A 23,745-nucleotide genomic window follows, 5' to 3' on the forward strand; every position below is an offset into this window, starting at 1 on the left:
TCGGTGAATGACGACAAATTGTACAGTGACACACATCTGTCATAAAGTGATTTATGTGCATCTGCTTGATTCCTTGAAAGGGGGTTTTAAATTTAAGGCAGACGTGGGCTGTCATGTTCAAAGTCACACCCACACACATTCACTCACACACACACACACACACACACAAAGAGCAACAAGCGCAAATCTGCCCACTTTGAAGCTGCTAATGCTCATCCAATCCAATATGGAGCCGGCCTGACAGATGGGCCCAGTGCGTTCAAAAGCAGAGGTCGCAGATTTAATATCCAAACAGGTCAAGCCACAGAGAGAGGCACCCCTGTGTAGGCACTGCGCAAAGGTCCTGCCAGCATCGCCACCACAGCTGGGACTCACCTCACCCTTCCTCCTCCTCCCTCTGCCTCCCACACTTCACTCTCTCACTCTCTCTCCCTTTCCGTTTGTTCTTGTTGCCAGGCGTGGAGGCAGGCTCTTTACAGTTCCTCCTCGCAAACATTGTAATCTGCATTGTTTTGGGTTATTGTATGTGCCTAAGAGAACGAGGCTTGAGGGGCAGGTTATCCTTTGTTGCACCAAGTAGCAAAGAGCTCACCGTGGAGCTCATAAGGAGGAGGGTTGCAGAGTGGAGTCCTGCTGCTGTTGCTGGCTCTGACAGCCTGATTTAGAGGTGCCTTCTCTTACCTCTGACACAGAGTCCCAGCCTGCCCCGCTCTACTGCAGGGCCCGGAGAAGAATAGCGGTGCTTAATCTGAAAGCCTGTTATTTGTGTGTGTCCGAGAGAGAAAGACAGACAGATTTTGCTTGTATGTGTTTGCTCACCCAGCATGCTGGCATTTCTTCTTAACAACCTCCTTTGTCAGTCACTGAGATGTCGAAGATTGCGTGAGCACAGCCGATCTCTTGTACTACGCCAGTGTACGTTCACACACACACACACACACACACACACACACAGAGTTTTTGAAAGTGTGCGCGTGCGTGCGCTGTGGTCCAGATGGAAGTGCTTATTGAGTGCTGGTGTGCTGGCAGATCTCTGTCTCAGGGAGAGCGGGAGAATAAGTGAGAGAAAGAAGGAAAAGGATGAAGAGAGAAAGCCAAGTGGAAAACCCTTCCAATCAGATTCATCATCTTTTGTGTGTGTGTGTTTATGCAAGTGTATGTGTGATCTTCCCAGCCAGCTCTTCCTGCCTGCCTTCCCTTCTCTAATCTTATCATGTCGGAGCAGCAGATTAGTCCCCCCAGATCCCATCTCTGCCTCCAAATGCCACAATCAGCCTTTTGTTCTTTGGTTGTGCTTTCTCTCCCCTGGTGGCAGGCGAGGTGAAACACTCCCACAATCCGCCCTCTGTGCCATTTTGAGCCTCCGCCTGTCAATGTCACACGGCTACCGGCCCTGATCTCACCATACCTGAGCCTCCCCTGCCAATGGGGCGTTAGATAACTAAGCTGTTAGCTCAACAGCGTGCTAGCCGAGCTGAACTGCTTGACATTCCTGGCTAACACTGAGCTGCTGCTGCTTCTGCTGCTCTGTTTGACCTCCCCTCGTCCCTCCCTCCCTCCCTCCCTCTCAACCGTCTCCTTTGTCTATGAATTGGGGATCCTTCTTTCCTTCCGTACTTCTAGCTGCCACCTTCTGAAGGAAGTCATATATCCCGGCTGCTGATGTCACCAGCAGGGACGGGGGGGTAGTCACTAACAGGGTTAGCACAGGAAGAAGAGAGTGTTTGAAAAGTAGAGAAAATAAACAGAGGTTTCCTGTTAACGAGGTGCACTGGGGGCCTGTCGTGTGGGAGCGGGAGGGTCTGGTTTTGTTTAAAGCAGAGCTCTAGTGTTACAGTGCGGGGAGGCGGAGGAACGGGGCATTAGGTTTGAGGGTTACAGGTTGTAACAACGTTCCCTCAGTTTTGTCACAGCTCGGCTTTGCTTGGAGGTAATGAACATATTGTAAAGGCCACTGCGAACAGATGCGGGAGAAGTAGAGCGCTGCTGCCACGGTGCACTCATCCAAATATGAAAAAGATTGACAGGAAGAGGTGTTCGTGTTAGCATCAGGTTTTTGTAAAGAAAAGCACTGTATCGATTTCACACTTTCCTTCTTGACAACACAGAATGAATCTATTTAAGTGTATGCGTCCAGAGATTTCCTCCAGAAGAGCTGGTCTCTTTTCACATTTAAAGCCTGCTCTTGTAAAGGGACCGTCTGCCCTCTGCCTTTCCCTCTTTACCCCGAGTCTTTGTAGTGGTGTGGTCATACACAGAGGCCCCCGCTCCAGAGTTGACTGCACACATGCAGTCACACAAAGAAAATTGCACAGCCCTTTTGGATCCAAGGGGCCAGCCACCTTTTTGGCTACACAGAGGGAGAATTAACAGATTCACACAATGGCTGATTTATCCAGGCTGCTTTAAGAGAAGCATTGATTTACTTTTTCATTAACAGAGATACATTTCAGAGTCATCATTAAAGAAATAGTCTGTACAACCTTGAAACATTTTCCATCATATAGGCTCTTATAATCAAACCCCTGTATTAGGAGTGTGCCCAAGAATGCCACGGCCCAGACTGAGCCAGTGGAGGAAGGGGAGGAACCATTGTATTCAGCCCTAAAGCATGACTCTCAGATTTATATCTCCTCAGTGGATAAAGGGGTTGCCTTGTACCCTGGGGGTTTCAGCAAAGCAGGAGGAGGATAGTTGTTATTCTGAGTCAGAGGAAATGAGAAAGTCCTGCTCCTCCCATCTTAATCCAACATCTTTCTCTCTCTCCTCATTTTCTCCTCAATCTCCTTTCCTTCCTTTCACTTTTCATACTTTTTTTCTTCTCTGGTTTTGTTTCATTTCTTTCTCTCAGTAGTGGGTAAGTAAGTCTTTTGGCCTCTCCGCAGTGAGGAGCATTCCCTGGGTTTAGGGCCCAGGAGGAGGGAGGGTAGGGCCATGTTTAGCCTCTGGCAGGACAGACAAAGATGGCTGACATTGTGCGGGGCTCTACAGGCAGCGTGGAATGTCTCTAATCAATTCAGCTTTGTGGCTCCCCTGTTGTAGATTCTCTCTGTCATTTTCTATGGCTGGCTTAGCAAAACCCAGACAATACAACTTGATAGTTATTGTGGCGATTCTCAGCTGTCTATCATCCCCCTTCATTTTCTCCTGGTGTTATCTTCTCATTTCTCCACCCTGCATGTTTATAGAATTGTGATAATTGAAAGCTATGCTTCGCTCCCACTACAAACTCCATAGGCTGCCTCAGTCTTCCTCTCCCTCTCTCCGGCTCCCTCCCTCGTTTGCCTGAGAGGGCTTAACGCCGCTGTGAGCTTCTAAACAGCAATCTGCTCCGGAGAGCGGCAGCTACTCTGTAGTGACGAGGATACTGATTATAGCTGAAGTAACAGTCGCGCTCTGCTTTGCTCCGTTTGGTTGGCTTGAAATAATGCAGGCTCATGAATAACGTGCAAAACCCGTGTGTGCGTCTTTTTGCCTGCTTGTGTTTCTTCTGTTTGCATCAGGTTCCTAAAAATACATTATATTTTGTGGTTTTACAGGCAGAAAATGACATGTTCAGGTAGCGCTCTAGCAGCATTTACAGTCTCCTTAAAGCATTAATATTGTATAACCACCAGATAACTACTCGCATTGCTCCGGCAGGCCGCCTGTTAGTGTGGAAGGCCACATTGTCTTTACACCAGATAGACAAGAGGTTGGAATGGGGGGGGGACACAACGTCATTGCACACATTTCTTCACACACCGTATGTCTACGTGCTCGCAGGGTCTGTGTCTCAGCCCATCAGTGTGGTTCTCTGCTCCATCAAAAGCCAAAAGTCTGTGTGATTGTGTGCTGTCGCGCACACACTGGCACAATCATTCAAAGTCACTAAATTCAGATGACTGACTACTTGCCAGCTGCTGTTAACACGTCCGGGGCTCACTTTCTCCCTCGTTCCTCCTCCCTGTTCAAGGTTGGAGAGAGGGAGAAAATGGTGGAGAGGTGGTGGAGTGGAGGGTTGGAGTGAGAAAGGTGGAGGATGGAGGGAGGGGGGGGGGGGCAGGGAGGAAGACGAGGAAGGAAGGAGTGGAGAGAATTGGAAAAACAGAGGTGGACTTGAGGGTTTAGGCAGATGATGATTTGCTTGGCTGCGTGTGCTCAGTCTCCTCCCCAGTGACATAACAGAACAATGTACTGTAAAAGGCTTTAAATATCGTTACCCTGACCTCATGTTCCTGCACACACACACACACACACACACACACACACACACACACATACACACACATAGATGTTAAGAGGCTGGAGAGTGCAGATGTTAAATTGTCTGTCTCAAATTACTTTTCCCCCTCTTCAATTTTTTCCATATGCCCGTTTCTCCTGTACTCCCCGGGTGGTGCAGGTGTCTCACTTGGTTAGTTCAGTGCATTGCAGTGCAGCCGAGTCCTTAATAAAGATGGCTGGGGCCAATAGCACAGTGTCGCAGTCTAGCACCTAGCCCGGCAGTCTCTCTAATGTTCCTCTCAACCCACTGTGACGGTCAGTTGGGCTTATGTGAAGGCACAATAAATATTTTATAACATGAAATGAAAACAGTATTTTGCCCTTTTCATCTCTCACCTCAGCACTGGCCTCAGTTTCTACCATTTTCTTAACACTCACACACACACACACACACACACACTCTCTCACTCTCTCTCACAGCCCCCAGACGCCCTCCCTTTCTTCCCTCTCTATTTTCTTCATTGACTGGTCCTAGAAAAGCTCTCTTCTCTCACCTCAGTGCTGCCACTTGCTGGTCGTCTAGAGGATTACATGCCTTTGCTTACTTGCACCTTATTGAATAGCCAGTAGGTGGCAGCACCCGAGGAGTAGACAGTCCAAAGAGTGCTAGAGAGATACTGTACCTGTGCATTAGTAAACTAACAGTGCTTAAAAATAATTTAGCAGCTAATTAGTGTATTGTCTTTAACTGAGGAGAACCCTTGATTTGTAGATACCAAAGATTGAACTCTTATCCATCCCCCTCTTGCTGAGTCTCCCTCTTTACTCCCTCCTGGAACGGCCATCCCACTGTTTGCTTTATTAAAGCTCTAAATGCTCTGCAATCCCTTTTTAATTGACTTGGTCTCCCTGCGTGCTTTTTGGCATCAGCCAGCGTGACTCATAACCAGTGTGTCTGCACAGCATCACAGTTTGCCAAAAGGCCAGTTTGTGACGTCTTGATCAAACAAAATGATCTCTGTTTATCTTTGTGTGGGATCTTCTTCTCTTTTTTTCTGCTCACCTGCTTACTCGCTCTTTGTCTCTCTGTGTTGCAGAGTAAACGGGACCATCTGCTGATGAATGTGAAATGGTACTACCGCCAGTCAGAGGTGCCCGACTCTGTGTACCAGCACCTGGTGCAGGATCGCAACAATGAGAACGGTGAGACAGGCCTTGTATGCGCTGAATGTCAGCCACGCATGTGCATGTGTATATACACAGTACACAAACTCCCACACACAAAGTAAACACTCTTGCTTGCTCTGTAACACAACACTCCTCTTCCCCTTCACAAACACACACACACCTGCCTCCGCTCTCCAGATTGTTGAAAGAGATATAAGAGTGTGTTGCATTTCAAACACAAACCAGATGATCGTGTCCCAGGCCGCTGAGCCAATCCCAAGGCTCTGTGCTGTTCCCTGGGTAACGCTCCTTCAGGCCAGACAGCAGCACTGTCAAGTGTTAATAACCCACAGTGTCACGAGGACCTTGAGCACACGCACACACACACGCACACGCACACGCACACGCACACACACACACACTCTCAACACTATCAGTGCCAATGAACTCATCACACTTTAACACATACACTTCTACAGGGACACACACTAAAACACTTGATCGTGATGATGACAAAAATGAAATGGAGGAAAGTCAGCTTTAATATAGATTTACAATAGTTGGGGTAATCTGTTAATATCTTTTATAGGGTGGGAAAATATGGCCAAAATAAAACTTCATATCAGTCAATATCGATAATTAGCACAATTAAATATTTTAAGTTTAATGATTGATTTTTACTATTGGTTGAGGTGTTAAACTCTTCTTAATGGTCAGAGAATTACAAACAATTGTTAAACATTTTACAAATCTGAGGTAGATCAATAATCTTATACCTCCTCACTGTTTGCACAATGCATTAACAGTATATTCAAATTTATGAATTTATTCGATATGAAAGTTATCATGTGAAATTATCTTCTCATTAGCTAGTATAACCCTTATGGTTGGGCTTTTCTCAGTCGGTCGCACAGAATACAGTCGCCTCTAAATATATTCAGAATCAAAACAGCCTTGTTACCAGCGAGCAGGTGTATATGTTACAACTAAACATGGTGTTATGCTGTATTTCTTATCCTACAATGAGCCCAGTATCTCCTGTGACAGAGGAAAGACTTAAATTCGGGTGTGTCATTGAGGTTATCAACCAAACCCCATGTACGCTGCTCCCTCCAGACACTGTTTCAGTGCAACTCGACACTCTGCTATTTGCAGTCCGTCCTCGCAGCGGGGACGTGGGATTATTAGAATTGATGTCACAAGGCCGCAGCACAGTGGCCACAGCACGCAACAACTCAGGTCATTTGTCAACGACAAGTCCCGGCTCATTCTTGGTGCAGCTGATGCGTCTTAACCCCACATGGGTCATTTCACTGGAGAACTGAACATTATGTCCTCTCCTCAGGGAGCTGCTCTTTATTGGCTTTATTAAATTATGTGACATAATATTGACCTCCACTGAGGTACTTGTTACTTTGCGTGTACGCAGAACTGTGCTAGCCCATTTATTAGTGAGTTAAAATACCCAGGCTACTTAATCTCTGTTATCTCTGTCGTAGATGAATGAATTTGCCGATGTAGCATTATACATATAAACTGTAGATAAATGTATTCAGTGCACCATGTGTTTTCCTTCCTGCAGACTCTGGTCGGGAGCTGATTATCACAGACCCAGTGGTCAGGAGTCGAGAACTCTTCATCTCTGACTATGTGGACACTTATCATGCTGCTGCTCTCAGGTAAATAAACACACACACACACACACACACACACACACACACACACACACACAGAGGCAAGTTCATGTCCTTATCTGTGTTAGGAGATAGAAGCTGCAATTGAGAGAAGCGCTAAAAGTCTCCCACTTGTTTCTTGAGTGTCAGCGTTCAGTCCAGCAACATCATGGTTGCTGCAGTTGCATTGTTTTTTACTTAATGGAAAAATCCTGTTGGACATGAGCTACAATAGCCCATAAGTAATATTGGTGTATTTGTACACATTGTATGATTACGGTATAATTCTCTTTAATGTGCTTTTATACCAACAATTTACCTTTTCACGCAAATACTGTTCTAATATATTTAAGAAAAAATTGACAACCAGTGTTTTTAATCGGGACACTGCTTTAATCAAATTCTTGTCTGCTGTGAGCCAGATTTAGGAGACCGATGTTTAATTTAGAACTCCATTTACTCTATTCATCCTAATGTTCTTTTGAAGCTGGGCAGGATGGTTATGGTGCAGTGGGGAAGATGCAAAGCAATGAGGGCTCACATGCTTTCTGCTACCTTACATTTAAACACTGATTAAAAAGGCTCTGTAGCAACTCCCCCATACACACACCTGTCTGAACATGAGTCTGTGTATAGGGACACCGATGGCTCATACTCACTAAGGACAGGCTTCATTGTTTTCTTGCTCTGAAATCATATAGTCTGTGTCCCTGCCTCTGTCTCTTCATTCATGCCTGGCTGCACTCCCTCCCCTCCTCATCTCCCACTTCCCCCTTTTCTTAAACCAAAACCATCTGTGAGCAGCACAGCGGCGGGCAGTCAAAGCCATGTCTTACAGAAACCGCTGATTTCAGGGCAAATTAACTGCAACTTCTCCTACACAGAGCACCCTTTGATTTGACTTATTCTCCAGGCTTTAGATAAATGGGAGGGAATTCCAGTGGGATGCCGTAATGCTGCAGCTCTGCGAAAGACGGCCCTCCTCACCACCCGTTAATCTTTTTTAAGGGGGGAGGAATGATACAGCTTCTCTGCAAGGCAGCCCAGCTCCATATGCCGCGAGATGTCTGTTATTTTGATTTGAGCCAGACACCGGGGTGCTGGAAACAGGAAATGGCACCAAGATGTGTTCAGAGGCTTTGCCCTCTCAGCTCACTAGGGGGGGGGTATTCATGGCGGGAGGGAGCCAAACAGGTTGATGCCCATTCAGATCTCTGCAGTGTCTGTCTCCGTAACTCAGCTGCACCAGTCGAGGCAGAACTGACATATTCAGCTGGTGTTTACGGGTGGAGTAGCTGGAGTCTGGTGTCTTGCAGCAAAGTCAGCGGGCATTGACAGCAACCAGATACATGCTGCTGTAGATGTCACCTTCAGTAAATTAACACCCCAGGAGCTTCTAATTAGGGCCACGTCTGCTACTTCTATGATATCAAACTGTTTTGTTTTTTTTGTATAATAAATCCTGTCTTTTCTCTCACAGGGGGAAATGCAACATTTCCCATTTCTCCGACATTTTTGCAGCCAAGGAGTTCAAAGCCCGCAGCGACTCCTTTTTCTATATCCTCGGATATAACCCAGAGACCAGGTGAGGAGCTTTCTGTCACTTCCACTCACACAGAAATGTACTGTGGAGGAGACGTCTCCTCCCCCATGACAGATATCCTGAAGAAACTCTGCACAACACTGAATGTTATTAAATTAGGGCTGCAACTGATTATTTTCATTAACAATTAATCTGGCGGATATTTACTGAATTAATCTGTACATTATTATAGAAAGAGAAAACTAAACTTTATCACAATTTAATGATTTTCAAAGGGAATTGTTTTATCTGACTATCATAAATATGTTAGAGATTGATAGTAGGAGAGTTTACTGATATATTACACATGTTGAGACAAGATGTTTTTGATTATGTAGTATCACAATAATAACCATATAATACCTCCTAAATTAGACTAAATGTTGAGTTGCAAAGACGAGCACAGAATTACAATCCCGTCTTTGCTTTTCACAATGTCACCCAGCTGTTGCAAAACTCTATTGAAATTAATGGAACATTTTTCAGCAAAGAAAAAAGAAATTTTTCACAAAGCTTGAGCTCTATGCTTTTTTTGGCACAGTAGTGGGACTAATATTGTCTGTTCATTATGTGACTATGTTATCAATGCACAAAGACTTGTCCTCTAATGTGATTTAATTGCGAGGGAATGAGCTCAGGAGAACGCCCCCATGGCTTGGTAATTGTTTGCAGCGTTTGTTGATATTTCTCAATTTGCACATCAACTTTTTAATTACAGATCTTTTTGCGTTAAGATTAAGACTTGAAAGGAGAATCTGTGAGGAGCTCAGCAGCCGTGTTTGAAATCATTAGTTTGATCAGGATGAAAAGGCCCTATTCACACAAGAAAAACATTTTGACACATCTCGGTTGGAAGAGTACAGCTGTGAATAATGAAATCACTGACATTCATTTAGCTGCTTCAGTTTCTTGATCCTTGTATTGTGGATGCTGACTCACTGTCGAGGATTAATTACTGCAGGGACACATCCATCAGTAAGGTTTTTTTTTAGTAGTACTCATGCTTTCTATGCTTTGACATTTGAAAATGTCTTCTGTGAAAAATAACCATTCTCTCTTAATAATATTGATTTAATACATCTGTCTCATGATGCCCAGAGTTATCACTCTACATTTTCTAAAAATGAAGAATATCACTATTATTGCTATTGTTACTAACATCGTAGATGTAACATGTAACATTAGTTACATGATAAGTTCAGTGACTATTATATTTTAGCTTGATTGTTTGTGTTCTTTCATGTATTTCCATAATATTTTGAATTTGACATTGACTTTCATGCTGATGTACTTTTTGTGAACAATCTTTGTTTCACCTGGTCAGCTTGGCAGCATTATTAAATGGTTGAATAGCCTTCGCAGTAAGTGTGATGGACTTGGGCAGCTGTGGCTCAGGAGGTATAGAGGGTTGTCCACTAACCAGGTCTCTGGCTGGACCTCTGGCTTTATGAATGAGTCTTGGACAAAGTGCTCTGAATGGTTGATAAGACTGGAAAATATATATATATAGATATAAATCCCATTTATTCCACTTACTCTGTTGACCTGGCTAATTCCTGTTTTGTAACAGATGGGACAAACTTTAGTGGGATTATGTTGGGGTTGAATAGCTGTAACATTTTTGTTCATTCACAGCTGTATTTAAATATGCAAACATTTAAACTTTGCATGAAATGTATAACTTGCCTTTTGTTGGCCCCTCCTCATTGATCCTAATCTAAAAAAATGAATAATTTATTTGGACAAACTTGTGAGGCAAGTATACATGACGAGTTACTGGATTAATTTCTGTGTTCACAGAAAAGTAGTTATTTACCACCCTGGTTGTGTTAGGAGAGGTTCACGTGTTTCAGTGACAGATGTCCTTGTTATTGGTGCTGAGGGTTGCCAGTTGGGAACCCCCTCCTTCAGGGGCCCTGCACACACTCAGTCTTCCGCTCCCTCCCTCCTCTGATCGCTTGGTATTCAGTGCGGGGTGTCTGCAGCCTTGCAATTTCACTCTTGTTTATTATGGCGCAGACATACGAGAAGATATGAATTCCGTATCCTGCATGCGTGTCTGTCTGTCTGCCTCCCTCCCTCCCTGTGTGTGTGTGCGTGTGTGTGAGAGGTCGCAGCACATGCTCAGTAGTGTCTGTGGAGCAGCTCTCGGAGCTCGCGTCGCTGTACGTGCAGGCTGAGGTCACAGCACAAGCTCAGTGAATACCTCTCTGGAGCGAATGCGTGCTTCTCCATTTTGAGCACCTAGAAATAGGTGGGAGAGGGGAGTTAAAGCCAACGAGCTTTGTTACACACACAGTGTCAGCAGCCAACCGTAGGGCTCGATGTCAGAAATGGACGATCTGTTCAGTCCCAGGAGGTAGGTGTGCCATCATATTCTCCTGCTTTCTTCTGCCATTATTAATCGCTGCGTGCGTCTGGGCTCGTCTTCTTGTCGCCAGCCCTCGGTCCTCGCTGTCTGACACGAGTGTGCGTTGTGTGCGAACTGTCTGCGCCGCTGTCATTGTTGTGAACCGATTGTGTTTGTGTGGGGCGAGCGTGCACGTTGTGTCGGGGCTGTCACCGCAGATAGCATACCGTTAAGCGTTGTGAGCCGCCATACACCCTGTCGCATCGCTCCTTTATCAAGACGCTGCCCTCACAGCCCCGGTGCACGCACCGTGTTCCCGTGCAGTGTTGTTTAACGTGCAGCCAGCGTGGTATGAGACGGCGGTGAGTCCCGGAGAGGCTGCCCACCTGGCTCCATTTTGCAGCTCGTGTTTACAGTCGGGAGGACATGGCGCATGCTGCCGGAGCTGCAGCACAAAGCTCTGCCGGCTCTGCCACCAGCTGTGGCGGTGCGCACGCCGCTTGTTGTGGTTCTTAAATACCACAAAGTTGGGTCTGTTTTCGCTGCGCTGCAATTATGTCAGTGTGCCACGGACTCGCTCTGTGATTGGTTGAAATTGATGTAGGGGGTGTGGTTATCCTTGATTGCATACACACACTCTCTCACACACAAAGTTTACCAGACTGTCACGCTGTTGTTATGTGTGTGTGTGTGTGTGTGTGTGTAATTGGCATGTTTCACATTGTTAATTGTGTGAGGCTTTGAGGAGCTTATTTGAGGAAAAATAAACATTATTACTTGGCACAGTATAACAACTGACACTTGTAACAACAGAGATAATGATTACATTATGTCTCTGTAATCTATATTAATACTCTGCATATTGAAATACAATCTTTTGTTTGTTTTTACAATATAATCTCGAAAAATACTAATAATACTACTTATAACACTACTACTCAAAATAGTCAAGATAGGTGTTTTGTTAGTTGTGTCTATTATTCACAATAGCCTGATTCGCACATAGTTCTGTATGTTTTCAGTGTGTTGTTTCCTTTCAAATATGCCTGCAGTCTATGGGAACTCCTGAGGGCCTCTTGCCATGGTACATCTGTATTCTGCCTCCTCTCAGTCTACCGTCTGAACGTCTGCTTTCAGGATTTGCCTGAATAAAACACGGCTGTCTCAGACACGCTGTTCTTATTCTGGTGCACAGGTTCTCATTTGTCATCCTTACAGCCTCCTGCCAAACACACCGAGGACCCGGCCAACTGCATACTGTCAGGAACACATTTGTAGAACTTTCTCTCAGTGGGAACAGGCTCACTAAGTATTATAAATACATGAACCTTTTCTGTAATAGGAGACTACATGCAGGCATTCAAAACACACACACACACACACACACACACGTATATATAGTATAGACATTCTCAGTTACTAAAAAGCTGAATAAAGTATTTTCTTAGTTTCAACCTTCATTCAGCTCTAATAAATCCAATGAAGGTGGTTTAAACGTTATTTCCACACAACTCACTTGTAAAACCAGTTTCAAGAGATTCGTCCAAATAATGGGACAAGAAACGTGGGTTAAATAAGGACTGAAATGTTAGGAAATCCTTACAGAACCTTTAAATTTTAGTCTGAAGAGCTGATGACGCAGGGAAACTTACATATTGGATTTTTATCTGCAGGGTTTATTGCCCCGGCTTCTCATCGACTGCCAGATTCAGATTGCTGTACATTTAGTTTGTCTTATCTGCTGAGAATGTTTGTAATAAAATCAAACAAAGTATTTCAACATGTTCTGGAGCAGCAGACTCTGCTGGCAGGCCCCGGGGTCAGTCACTGCAGCTGAGACTCTGTTTCTTTGGCCTGTGCCGATGTTGTCTGTGCCAGTGCTTCTGTCAGCCATAGTTCATAACGATATGGATCACCCCCCTAATCACTCTCCCCTGTCTGAGCGTCGGTGGAGGAGGAGGACTGTTGAGAAAGAGGGGAAGGGGGGGGGATTGCAGTCAAATATGTAGCCATCTCAGAGCTTTGTGGTTGGAGGGCTGTAAAGAACCAGAGGACTGTGGCCTCTTAGGTTTCCGCCAGGTCTGCATGATGGAGTGCGAGCTTCTCCGGGTGCAAATCACACTGACAGGTTCTGGGCCGCCCCGCGCTCGGCTCTATGAAAATTGGCGCTGTTACCTAGGTAACGGAGGCGAAGGCTTTTCAAAAGGAACATCTTGTCATTTTCTTTAATCCACTGCAGCTGGAGATTCGGGACACTATTATTAAATTGCAGTTGCTATGGCTACCAACATTTGCACCAGCAGCCGTTTCAGAGGCTCTCGCCTTGCACATCCACAACCAGCTCCCTCCTGCTCCTCCCGCACCTCCTCCTCCTCCTCCTTTAAGGGGATTCTGTTTTATTGCTGTATCCGCAATATCAGGGCTGCAAATGTGCCCTGCTCAGCTCGCTGTGCTCAAGCAATGGCTCAGGAATATTCTCCTGAAATCTTCTATGTATTATGCTCACATGTTGCTGTACGACAGAGATTTCCACAGTAGAGAGTATAGCCGTTGCTTCCTCTGAATCTCCATATCATGATTTGTTAGTTTGTTGTAAATTTCACTTTTCTTCGTCCCCAGAAGTGACTTTGTAGTTAGTTGATAGCTGTTGTTGGCTGTTGTTGAGCTGATTCAACAGGCACTGTGCAGTCTGTGACCCTGTGAAAAGCAGTATGTAAATATTGTGTTTCAATCTGATCTCTTTGTCTATTCCCAGGCGGCTAAACAGCACGCAAGGAGAAATCCGAGTGGGACCCAGTCACCAAGTAAGTCACTGTGCGACACATGAGTCACTCAGCAGCTGACATGAGTCAACTTGACGGAAACTTTTTTTCCCGCACTTCAACAACAGTACAACCTCCACAATAACATATTTTCTCATAATACAAAGGTATTTTTTTGCTGTTTCAACAACACAGATACATATTTAAAGTGCAATGCATACAAAATGTTTTATCCGTAAATGTATGCAACGGCAATTTATTCATTTAGTAATGCCATTTTGAAAGATGACACCCTTTTTTTTGTAACCACTGTTGTAATTAAGTTTCCTCAACATGTGGCAATTTACATGTCGTAAATTTTTTTGCATGATAATGTTCACCCATGTTTGGACTAAGGTTTCTTTTCAGTCAGTCATCAGAGTGAAGTGTTAAGTTATGTTTGTGTGTTGTGTTAAGAAATTTGATCACTGTTACTGTAACTTGTCCCCATTCCCCACTGACAACACTCAGCCACAGTGAGAAGTTGATGACATCTGGGTGAAAGCTGACATTTTCTTCAAGCTCACATGCTATTTGTAGTGTGACACCATATGTTCTTCTCTTCGTTTCTCCCGTCCTAATTAGGCTAAGCTTCCGGAGCTACAGCCTTTCCCCTCCCCTGGTGGCCAGGCTGTCACTGAGAATGAGGAGCTGGTCTGGATGCCAGGGGTCAATGACTGTGACCTTCTCATGTACCTCAGAGCCGCAAGGTGAGACCGGAGGAACATAGAAATTCATATCAGACAGGGAAAGGTCTAACATGGAAGGAAGCTATCACCGGTTCGGTTAAAGATAGCAGGGAGAGTTTCGGGTTTACGTCTTTATTCATCCATCTGTCAGTGCACTGTTATCTGAGTAGTGTGTGAATTCAGCCCTTGAAGAAAATTAAGAGATCAAAGTCTCATCAGTGAGAGTAATAACTAGCATTCTCATATATGGTTAAATCGATACAACCACCACCATCAGCCAAGTTTTGTACCCATGATTCATCAAACCAAACTTCTTAGATCTCTTGGAGCAGTATTTGTATTTATATTTTAGTATTTCTTTACTATTTATGTGGCTTCATGAAATTAAATCATCAATCAATGCTCCTGGAGATGTTGCAGTGAAACTTATGTGTTAACAGGTTTCAGTGTGATGTCGGTTTTGGGGGGGATTCGATATAATTAATCACAACCTGTTGCTGTGACAGACGGTGTTAAATAAATTCTGCTGCAGCCTGTTTTCATATTTGTTTTCATGCTTACCAGTGTTAAACTGACTTATACATTGCTGTGTTCTTGTGGATTATAACACACACATAACACTTAATGTGAAAGCCTTATGATATGTTGGAAGTACAACTTCCTGTTGGAACAAGTGTGCAGCAGATTCCAGGGTGTGATAAGAAGAGAGGTGATTTCAAGCCAAAAAAAGCTCAGCTGATGTTGTTTAGAACAGGCTGCATCAGCCCCTGTCTTAAATTCTCCGCTCCTCCCTCCATTCTAAGGCAGCCACTATCAAATATTGGTAGTCAGTTGTATTTTTTTGTCTGCTGGAGGGTCCATTCCCCCAAAATTATTAACTCCGATATACTGTAAGCCTTACAAAAGCAGTTAAGTCAGTTATCAAATACTTGCCTATTCATTTTCTGAATAATCAACTGTTAAACTAATGTAGCTCCTCTGCTCCACTCATATCCAAGCCAGCAAGGTTATACGCTTAACTTGCATTCCTTAAAACCTGTGTTGTCGTTTATAGTGAGAATTTTGTGCCATTTTCTAGAAACTTTTGTTATTGATTTAAGAAGATATTTGAGTATCCATGCATTCTGTCCATGCATTCTCACATGCAGCAGGTGAGAACTGCTTGTTGCTGTTCTACTGATCCTGAGAAACATGATTCAAAAGAGAATGCTCTTACAAGTATATTAAAGTGAGTGAAGTGATATCTTACAGCTCTGTGGTAGAACTGTGCTGTAGGACGATGGAAAAACATCTTAACATTTCAAGTAATGATGTCGTAAAACACTCCTCCGTAATATTTTTCATCATTTGGATGACTCTTTGCGTTTTTCCACATGGTTCAATTTAAGGCAAGTAATATTTATTGTGGCAACACAAACAAACATGGGGTGAGAAAGAACATGCCACAGATCAGTCCCCACAACACCACTAACTTCTTTTACCACCTACGCTTGAAGGCCAAACTGTTGAGAGAATCTACGATAGAGTGCGAACGAGTGCCAGAGGCTTTTTCCCTCGGAACACACATGAAGGTGGAAGTAGATAATAACTGCCTTTGCAAAGACTTTGCCCCAATTTTTACAGTCGAGAAGAAGTTGTTTTGTGAGTCGGTGTTAATGTTCGCCCCAAGGAACCATGATGCCAAGCAGAAATCTACTGCAATAAGAAATCAGCTCTACTATAGGGTCATTTTCTATAAAGTATTTATTCATCGAGTTTATAGAGAATGTGCTATACCATGATTCTTATGTGTGAAATGCGAAATGAACTGTATAGATTGTGGTTATATTGCACAGCCTTACACTGAATCAAGATACCGTTGGCCTTTTTTAATGTTGATTTCATCTGCCTTGTGTTCACAGGAGCATGGCTGCCTTTGCAGGGATGTGTGACGGAGGCTCGACAGAAGACGGGTGTCTAGCAGCCTCTCGAGATGACACTACATTAAACGCACTTAACACTGTGAGTAGCCATGCTGCTAGTCTATCCCTAGGAATCAAATGTGAGCAGCAGTAACACAAATCCATTTTCAGTCTCACCAAGCTTCAGGTATTTTACTCTAAGCTTTGCTAAGATGCAGATGTGCAGTGCCTGGCTATGAAAATGCCCCTGAGCCAGCAGAGTAGCCCCCTGTGGTAAACCCAGTGGCAGAAGCTTTCAATACATTAGGCTTATTGAGAGATTTGTCCATCACATTGGCAATGAATGCTGAGGAATCAAGCTCAAAAAAGAGATTAGAATCATCATAAACAGGGCATTTATATTCCGACTCTATAAACAGTCAAATTAACATGGCGGGCAGGTCATTGTCTCTCGACCTTCCTCTCTATTTGCAATTCCGATGAGCAATGCTTGTTTATTCTCAGAGGAAAAGCTCCGGCGCTGCCTGTTTCACCCAATTGAATGTGACACAGGCTTTAAAGCTGCACAGCTATTGCCTTTGTAGCTGTGCTCTTTATTTCCATGCTGGTTCTTAACATCTTTGCACAGCATTTCCTCTGATGCTCGAACAGTCGCTGATATTTCTTGTAAAAGTCAAATCTGCTTGTTTTACACATCAGCGCGTGTCAGTCTGGCTCTACATGTCCCTCAAGCGTGACTGTGAAGATGTTTTTATATGTCCATAATTTTTTATTATCGGAATGGTGTGCTGATGATATTTTGATTGTCCACAGCTTCATGAGAGCAGCTATGATGCAGGCAAGGCTCTCCAGCGCTTGGTGAAGAAGCCAGTACCCAAACTGATAGAGAAGTGCTGGTCTGATGATGAAGTGGTAAGAGAACAGTTTTTTCAAAATTATATTGCCTAAATAATGCTATTAATTTAAACGATGTACTGTCAGTTCTTTCTGTAGTTATCTTGGTTTTTCTTGCACTGATATCTGCTGTCTGTCAGTGCTGGGCTTGTGTCTTTAGAGGGAGCTGTTGAGAGAGAGTTAAACAGAGCTCTTGGCTGAGCCACATGAGACGTCAGTGAAAACTCGTCAGTTTCCAGCTCCTCCAAGGCTGAAGAGCAGCTGCATCCTGTTTACGAGCCACAGAATAAATCTTTAGCGTGGAATTCTGGAAAGGGGAAAAGATTGAGGGCTGGTAATGTTAGCCTCCATTTGAATTTAGATGTGAATTTCACCACAGCTGTTGAAGGCCTGGAATCAGAAAATGGCAGCCCCTCTGCCTGATCAAACGGGGAGGGTTGCAGTGGAATGAAAGTGGCGGATAAAATCGTGTCAAAACCACTGAGAGCTGCGGCTTTGGCCTTGATGCCTTATGACACCCTGCGCTACACATTTGTATACCCACTCCCTTTAAAGATAACACTGCTGACTGATCTGATGGTCGATCTAAGAAAAACACAAGGCCCCACCGCTGAAAATGCTTTGGTTGGTTTTTCCTCCTCCCGGGTGAATCATCCTTTTTTCCACTTTGATATTGTTTTGTAATGCTGGGGCTGGGCGGTCTTGTCTCAAGCTTTTCGAATCCAGCAGGTCTGATCCAGTGGAAGTGAATGGGTGTATTTATCTTGTAATTGAACATGATGGGCACATTTGAATAAAGCCAGAGCTCACGGCAGCACCACAGCGAATCACAACAAATTAAGTCAGCCTTCCCTTTGTGGACGAGTTATGAGTTTGCCTTTTATTTATGCATTCTTGCTGGCGCCGGGCTAAACTGCTGTGAGATCAGAGCAGCAGGGACAGGCTTGTTGATGAGAAGCTTTATTACCACATTCCACCACAGCAGGTTTACCACAGAGCATGTGTCAAAGCAACAAAGCAGGGGCTTGACAATAGAATCTGTAAATAACTTGTTTCAGACAATAAAGTGGTCACTTTCTTACATTCACAATTTGCACCACAGTGTTGTGATCCTGATATGATCTTGAATTATAATTCAAGTCAATTATGCAGGCTAGGGGGGAAACAGTATGACTGAAATCAGCTCATGATGCCACAATATATTCAAAGCAATATCTCATTTATCTCTTTTGCACAAACTACGACAATGTAAACACTGTTTCTAAACTTCCTGTAAACCTACTTTGACATTTTTGTCTTGCATATACATTAATACTGAGACATTTGTGTTGAGCTAATATTGGATGATATATTGGCATGGCTTATTTGTCGGTCTAGCTCTGTAACACAGTTTAGCAAAATTACATATATATATTGCATTCATAAATCATCAATTTAATTTAACTCGCGCTCTACTGTTATATTACATCATAATAAAAATGTGCTAGCCTCAAATTTCTACTGCAGAATGTGTACATGTCTACAAAAAGACAACATACAATAATATTGTAATTTTTGCGCAGCTCTTTATCTTCTGTCCCTTTAATTTTGTAGCCTGCATCAAGATTACTTCATTCACACAGGAGCTGTCAGGCACTTCTGCACACGGTGTTTGACATGTTCTGTGCCAGCTGTGTGTTTGTGTCTATGAGTGGAGGCAGGCAGGGGACCGTCTGTGCTCCACCTGCCCCACAGTGTCTGCAGCATCTTGTCTCCGGCCAGAAAAGGACGCAGCTCCCAGTGATTTGATCGCAGCTTGTGCATTCTCAGTTCTGCAGCCTTGAGGGATGGCTGTAAATGTAGCAACCAACCTTGACACATTCACAGAAACCAGCACTGCTGCTCTTCATTTATTTATCATCCCTCACTCGGCCTCCCTCTCCATCTCGTGCCCTGCAGGACTAGCTTCATTATTCCTGCCTGCTCTTTTTTTCCCCAGCCCTCCCTTACTTTCTTTTTAGAGATCTGAATAAAAGTGACAGCGGGGGCCACTGAAATGACACTGAAATCAGCCTGTCTACAGGGTCACTTGTCAACCTTCCCTACCCCCTTTGACTTCTCTTGCCCCGCCCCCCCCCCCCCCCCCTTCCCCACCCCAACAAACACACATAAACACACACAGACAGATAAGACGGTCACAATGATCATTTGTGAGCCGTGTCATTACAGCCGCAGACCAACTGCCGGCGTTGCAGAGCAGTTGCTTTATTTTTATTTTCCTCTGAGAGACATATATTTATTTCACTGCAGAACGATTTGTGACAGGCAACCTCCTAACACTGTTTCACTGCGAGATCATTAGAACAACTTTCAGAAATTGAAAATCCATCACGTTGATCTGAGCACCACTCAGAGTTGCATTCATCAGTAAGGTGATGACTGTAGATTACACCAAAGAATAATGTTTCACCGGGAACATTGTCAGTGCAGCCGAAGCTTCTTGTAGCTGTTGTGTAGTCACGGTTGAGAAGTGTTTGATTTAAATGCCAAGAAAAGAGAATGTGTTCTGTTATTACTGGTGTTTGGATCCATTTCAGATCAACAGACAGGGAACAGTCCTAACTGGGAGAAGCTGTCTCCCTACACCACTTTGTGTGTGTTTCATCCGAAGCCAAATCAATGCTTACTGCCTGCACTGAATTCTCCTCCTATCCTTTTTGAAATAGTCTTGACGGCAAAAATAAACTTACAAAGCACGAAACCACAATTAGCTGACATGGCTATCAAAAGTGGGAACAACTTCAGATATATCCTGTTACAGCTTGTTCCTAAATTCAAAGGTTGGGTGACTTAATCCTATATCTGCTCTTTGATGATGCTTTCTTAACAAGAATGGAAGTTTTTTATTTAAATGCCTGGAGGTATTTCACATAATAAAATTAAATTGTGTCTCAGACGCTATAGAGGTAGAAGAATGATGATCAATTCTTAGCAGATTATAAGTCAGCCCTTCAAAAAAAAACACAGGCAATTGAATTTTGTGCAAGTACAGTAGGTTTACTCAGTTATTTATCTTTCGGTTTCATATTCTATTATGAATGCAAAAATAATTAGATTTAAATCAAACAAAGTTTATGTAGATTCATCACATATTAGTATTTTCCATAATAAAACAAATGACATCATGACACTGATTCTCTTGCACTCACTCTTCCTTTAGCCTCGGTGAAGGTCTTAAAAAAATGTTTGCACTGGCAAACTTGATATAATGAAATTGTCTCTGCTCGAAGCTGCTGTCATTCCTGACTGTAGATAAGTGCTGCTAATAATGCATCGGCCAACAGGAGGTGCCATATAAACAATCATCAGCAGCAGTCGTGCTGTGTGTCACCATGTCGGAGACAGAGAGGCAGATCTATGACTGCTGGGGAGCGGGAGGTCTATTCCTCAGCCAGCTGCACTGTGCCATGGCTTATCTCTGGCTGCGTCTTCAGCTGATGGATGACTGGAGCGAGCCGACGACAGCACTTTGATGGGAGGGGAGGGAGGACGATGGGGTATAGGAGAGAGTGCAGCGGCCCCCCAGTGGTAGAACACAAGCCTACAAACCCGAGCTACACTGCCCGAGCAAAAACACGACAGGCAGATGAAACGAAGCATGTCGCCCCGCATCCTCTGCTGCTGGCTGTCGATTTATTTAGAGGTTTAATGAGATGCTTGATTGAAGAGGTTGTTGTCTGCAGAGGGAGCTCTGTTTGCTGCTCTGAAGTTTTTGTGTCAACAGTGCATTTTATTACCGTGATAGTCGTTTGCCAGCAGAGCTTTTTATGGTTGTGTAGTAACTAAATAGCAGGCAGGATGGGCGTGCGCTGGAATTTCCTGTTACCTTTTGTGTCCATACAAAGCGAAGGAAGCAGATGATGGGACTCTGCTTTGCCAGAGGTTGTCAGAATACCCTCATGTTTATATTTGGTTTAATATTAAATTACTTTTGGTCTGCTAAACTAAAGTAGTTATTACCACAGAAAAAAAATTCTGACTTTTAAACATTTTAAAGGAGTTTGTAATGTAGGAACATCTTTCTACTTAAAAATCTGCATAATGTTTTTATATTTAAATATATATGGAGCTACAGCTATGATGTCAGTGCATAGAGGATGTGGCCAGTCTAGCATCTGTCTCCCCCTCTTTTCTTTAAGCGTGTTGTGATTTCCTTTTTGTGCGCGGTGGCCAAACTTATCACAATCGGATATTTCATAACAGACGCAGCCGTGTTTTTTCACTTTAGTTTTGGCTATCTGAACATTTGTCCTCGGGCCTCTGGGTTTATACACGGCAGACTCGGAAAGGTCAGCTTTAAAGAACGAGTCAAGTACGACGACTCCATATTGAGTGAAAGGGGCTTTGTTTGCTGTTGGACGGTCTTGTGTCTGTGTTGTCATGGACTGACATTTAGCAGAATTATGTTCCATGCGTGAGCCGGCGCTCTGTTTGTCCTCGTGATACCATCTTTGTGCATATGTCTGCATTATCTTAACCAGTTTTACAACTCCCAACAATCGGCTCTCAAGCAGGAAGTGCGCACACACAACAAAGGTCTATTGAATCATTTTTTTTCCCCATTCTCCACCTCCCTTTATACGTCTCCACTCCAGCCTCACAATAGTGCACTGTTCGGCAGCGAGGGGAAACTTAGGGCGGGTGAAAAGCGCCGGCTCTCAACTCTGAGAGAGGAGCCTGTTGTTTCTGCACAGCGGATGGCCATTTGGTAGAGCTCCTGGCTCTCTCGGCCCCTCCTCCGTCGCTGAGTTGCCTGGCAACGGAGGGCTGGAGCAGGGGCAGAGCGATTCAGGGAGCAGATTGGCGGATGATTTATTAGCTGGGCTGGAGAGCAGTGAGCCCAGGCAGCTGAAATGGAGCCTTAAACTGGAGCCGACATGTAGAGAAGGGAGGAGGGAGCCAGCAAGAGAAAGAAAACAGAGGGGAGGGGAGGAGGGGGATAGGAGAGGGCGAGCGAAGAGGGGGAGCATGCACACGGCTCCACTGTGGACCTGGACTGACTGACGGAGTGAAAAGTGTAGTTTGGAAACCTAATTATGACACCAAGGCTCCACGGGCAGGTCTAATTGATTGTTGTCAAAGCAGGTCTCAACCTCAGATAAATATTTGTGCCTACACTAACATTTTTTGAAGCAAATATTTCACTCTGCTGTTTGCTTAGTTTTGTCCTGGCCTGTCAAACAACCATCGTAATGTTGATGGTCTGAATCTTTGCACTGACAGTCCACCTGTTGTTTGGGGAAGTCTGACAGTCTATTGGATAACTGCTCTGAACCCCACGAGTGTGAGGGAGCGCCTGTGGTGGAGACGGCTCCATCTACTGGTTAATCAACTGCTATACCTTCAGTCTGATTAATGCAAATTAGCTGCTGTGTCATGACACTAAAAATAAGAAGAAAGAAAAAAAGCTTTTTATTCAGCTTTTGACTTGGCCCTGCCATATGTGATTATCAAGCCTGGTCTAAATTAGACCATATATGTATAATTTGATCCTTTCAGTCAAACACTAAAACTCTCAAACATGAATAGATTGAGTTTGTTTGCACGAATTGAGAAACAGATCTTTCACTCCTGTTACTGGGATGGACCTCTTCCGTCTCGCCTATAATTGTTCTCCCCAGTAAGATGTGTGTTTTGCAGCTGGCTGTGTCAGTTCAGTAAATTTAACCTTTTTTCCCCAACAAAGCTGGGCATGTAAACAATCTGCGGTTACGTAATGTGCTGTACATAACGGCATGTCAAATAAAAGCCTGACAGACGCAGACTCCAGATCTGGTTTTCCTTCTCACTTGTCTCTGTTCTACACAATCTGTCTCCGGCTGCCTCCACTCTCAGGCTGGCAGCTCGTAGCGCTCTGTGTGCAGGCTCACCTCCAGCTCTGAACGCACTTAAAGGACCGCTGTCATGTCCTCGTAGGGGAAACAGACACAGACTGCTTCGGCGTTGTGTTAATAATAAGCAGTGACTTCAGGTCTGTCCCTGTGTGGGGACAGAGACATGAAGCCCGCTCACGCAGCGCTGCAGGATCGAGGGCCGGCGGAAATGAACCGTGTGCCGAACACCAACATGGCGCCCAGGACTCCACTCCGGGTTTTCCAGCCCTCTGAGAACCAGAGGCTCTCTTGCAGAAAGATCACATGTAAAGCCTTCCCCTTTGTAGTGGAAGAGCAGAGAGTGACAAGCTATTTCTTGCTTGTAAAAAACATACGGATAAGAAAAAGCAATGCACCGTCGGAGACATTGTGGATTTGCCCCTGATTTGACCGTGTTCCAGGCGTAGAGGATCGCGCCGCGCTCCCCGTGGACTTTCCGCTGCTTTTTCGCTGGAGTAACTTGGTGGCCACGGTCGGCTTGGACCGCTGAGGGACGGGGCTCGCCTCTGGAACCAGAAAGTAAATCCGCTGGTCGTCTGCTTCGCTGGTTATCAATGTTTCCAGCCTCCG

At 44.4% G+C, this 23,745-nt stretch overlaps 1 protein-coding gene across 4 annotated transcripts in view; it reads left to right on the plus strand.

Moving 5' to 3' along the window:
- The window catches only part of rerea (arginine-glutamic acid dipeptide (RE) repeats a), a 123,241-nt gene that overhangs the window by 79,323 nt on the left and 20,173 nt on the right, over positions 1-23,745 (plus strand). For 2 of the 4 annotated variants that reach the window (XM_053424549.1, XM_053424550.1), the window contains exons 5-11: positions 5,304-5,409; positions 6,956-7,052; positions 8,527-8,631; positions 13,734-13,782; positions 14,365-14,489; positions 16,370-16,469; positions 17,183-17,281. In XM_053424549.1, the coding sequence (XP_053280524.1) occupies positions 5,304-5,409; positions 6,956-7,052; positions 8,527-8,631; positions 13,734-13,782; positions 14,365-14,489; positions 16,370-16,469; positions 17,183-17,281 (681 nt within the window). Of the gene's footprint in view, positions 1-5,303; positions 5,410-6,955; positions 7,053-8,526; positions 8,632-10,598; positions 10,988-13,733; positions 13,783-14,364; positions 14,490-16,369; positions 16,470-17,182; positions 17,282-23,642; positions 23,695-23,745 lie in introns of those variants that run through there. The other 2 variants (XM_053424551.1, XM_053424552.1) reach the window with 2 other exon arrangements.

The sequence above is a fragment of the Pleuronectes platessa genome, chromosome 6 (assembly GCF_947347685.1).
Source record: "Pleuronectes platessa chromosome 6, fPlePla1.1, whole genome shotgun sequence".
NCBI lineage: Eukaryota > Metazoa > Chordata > Actinopteri > Pleuronectiformes > Pleuronectidae > Pleuronectes > Pleuronectes platessa.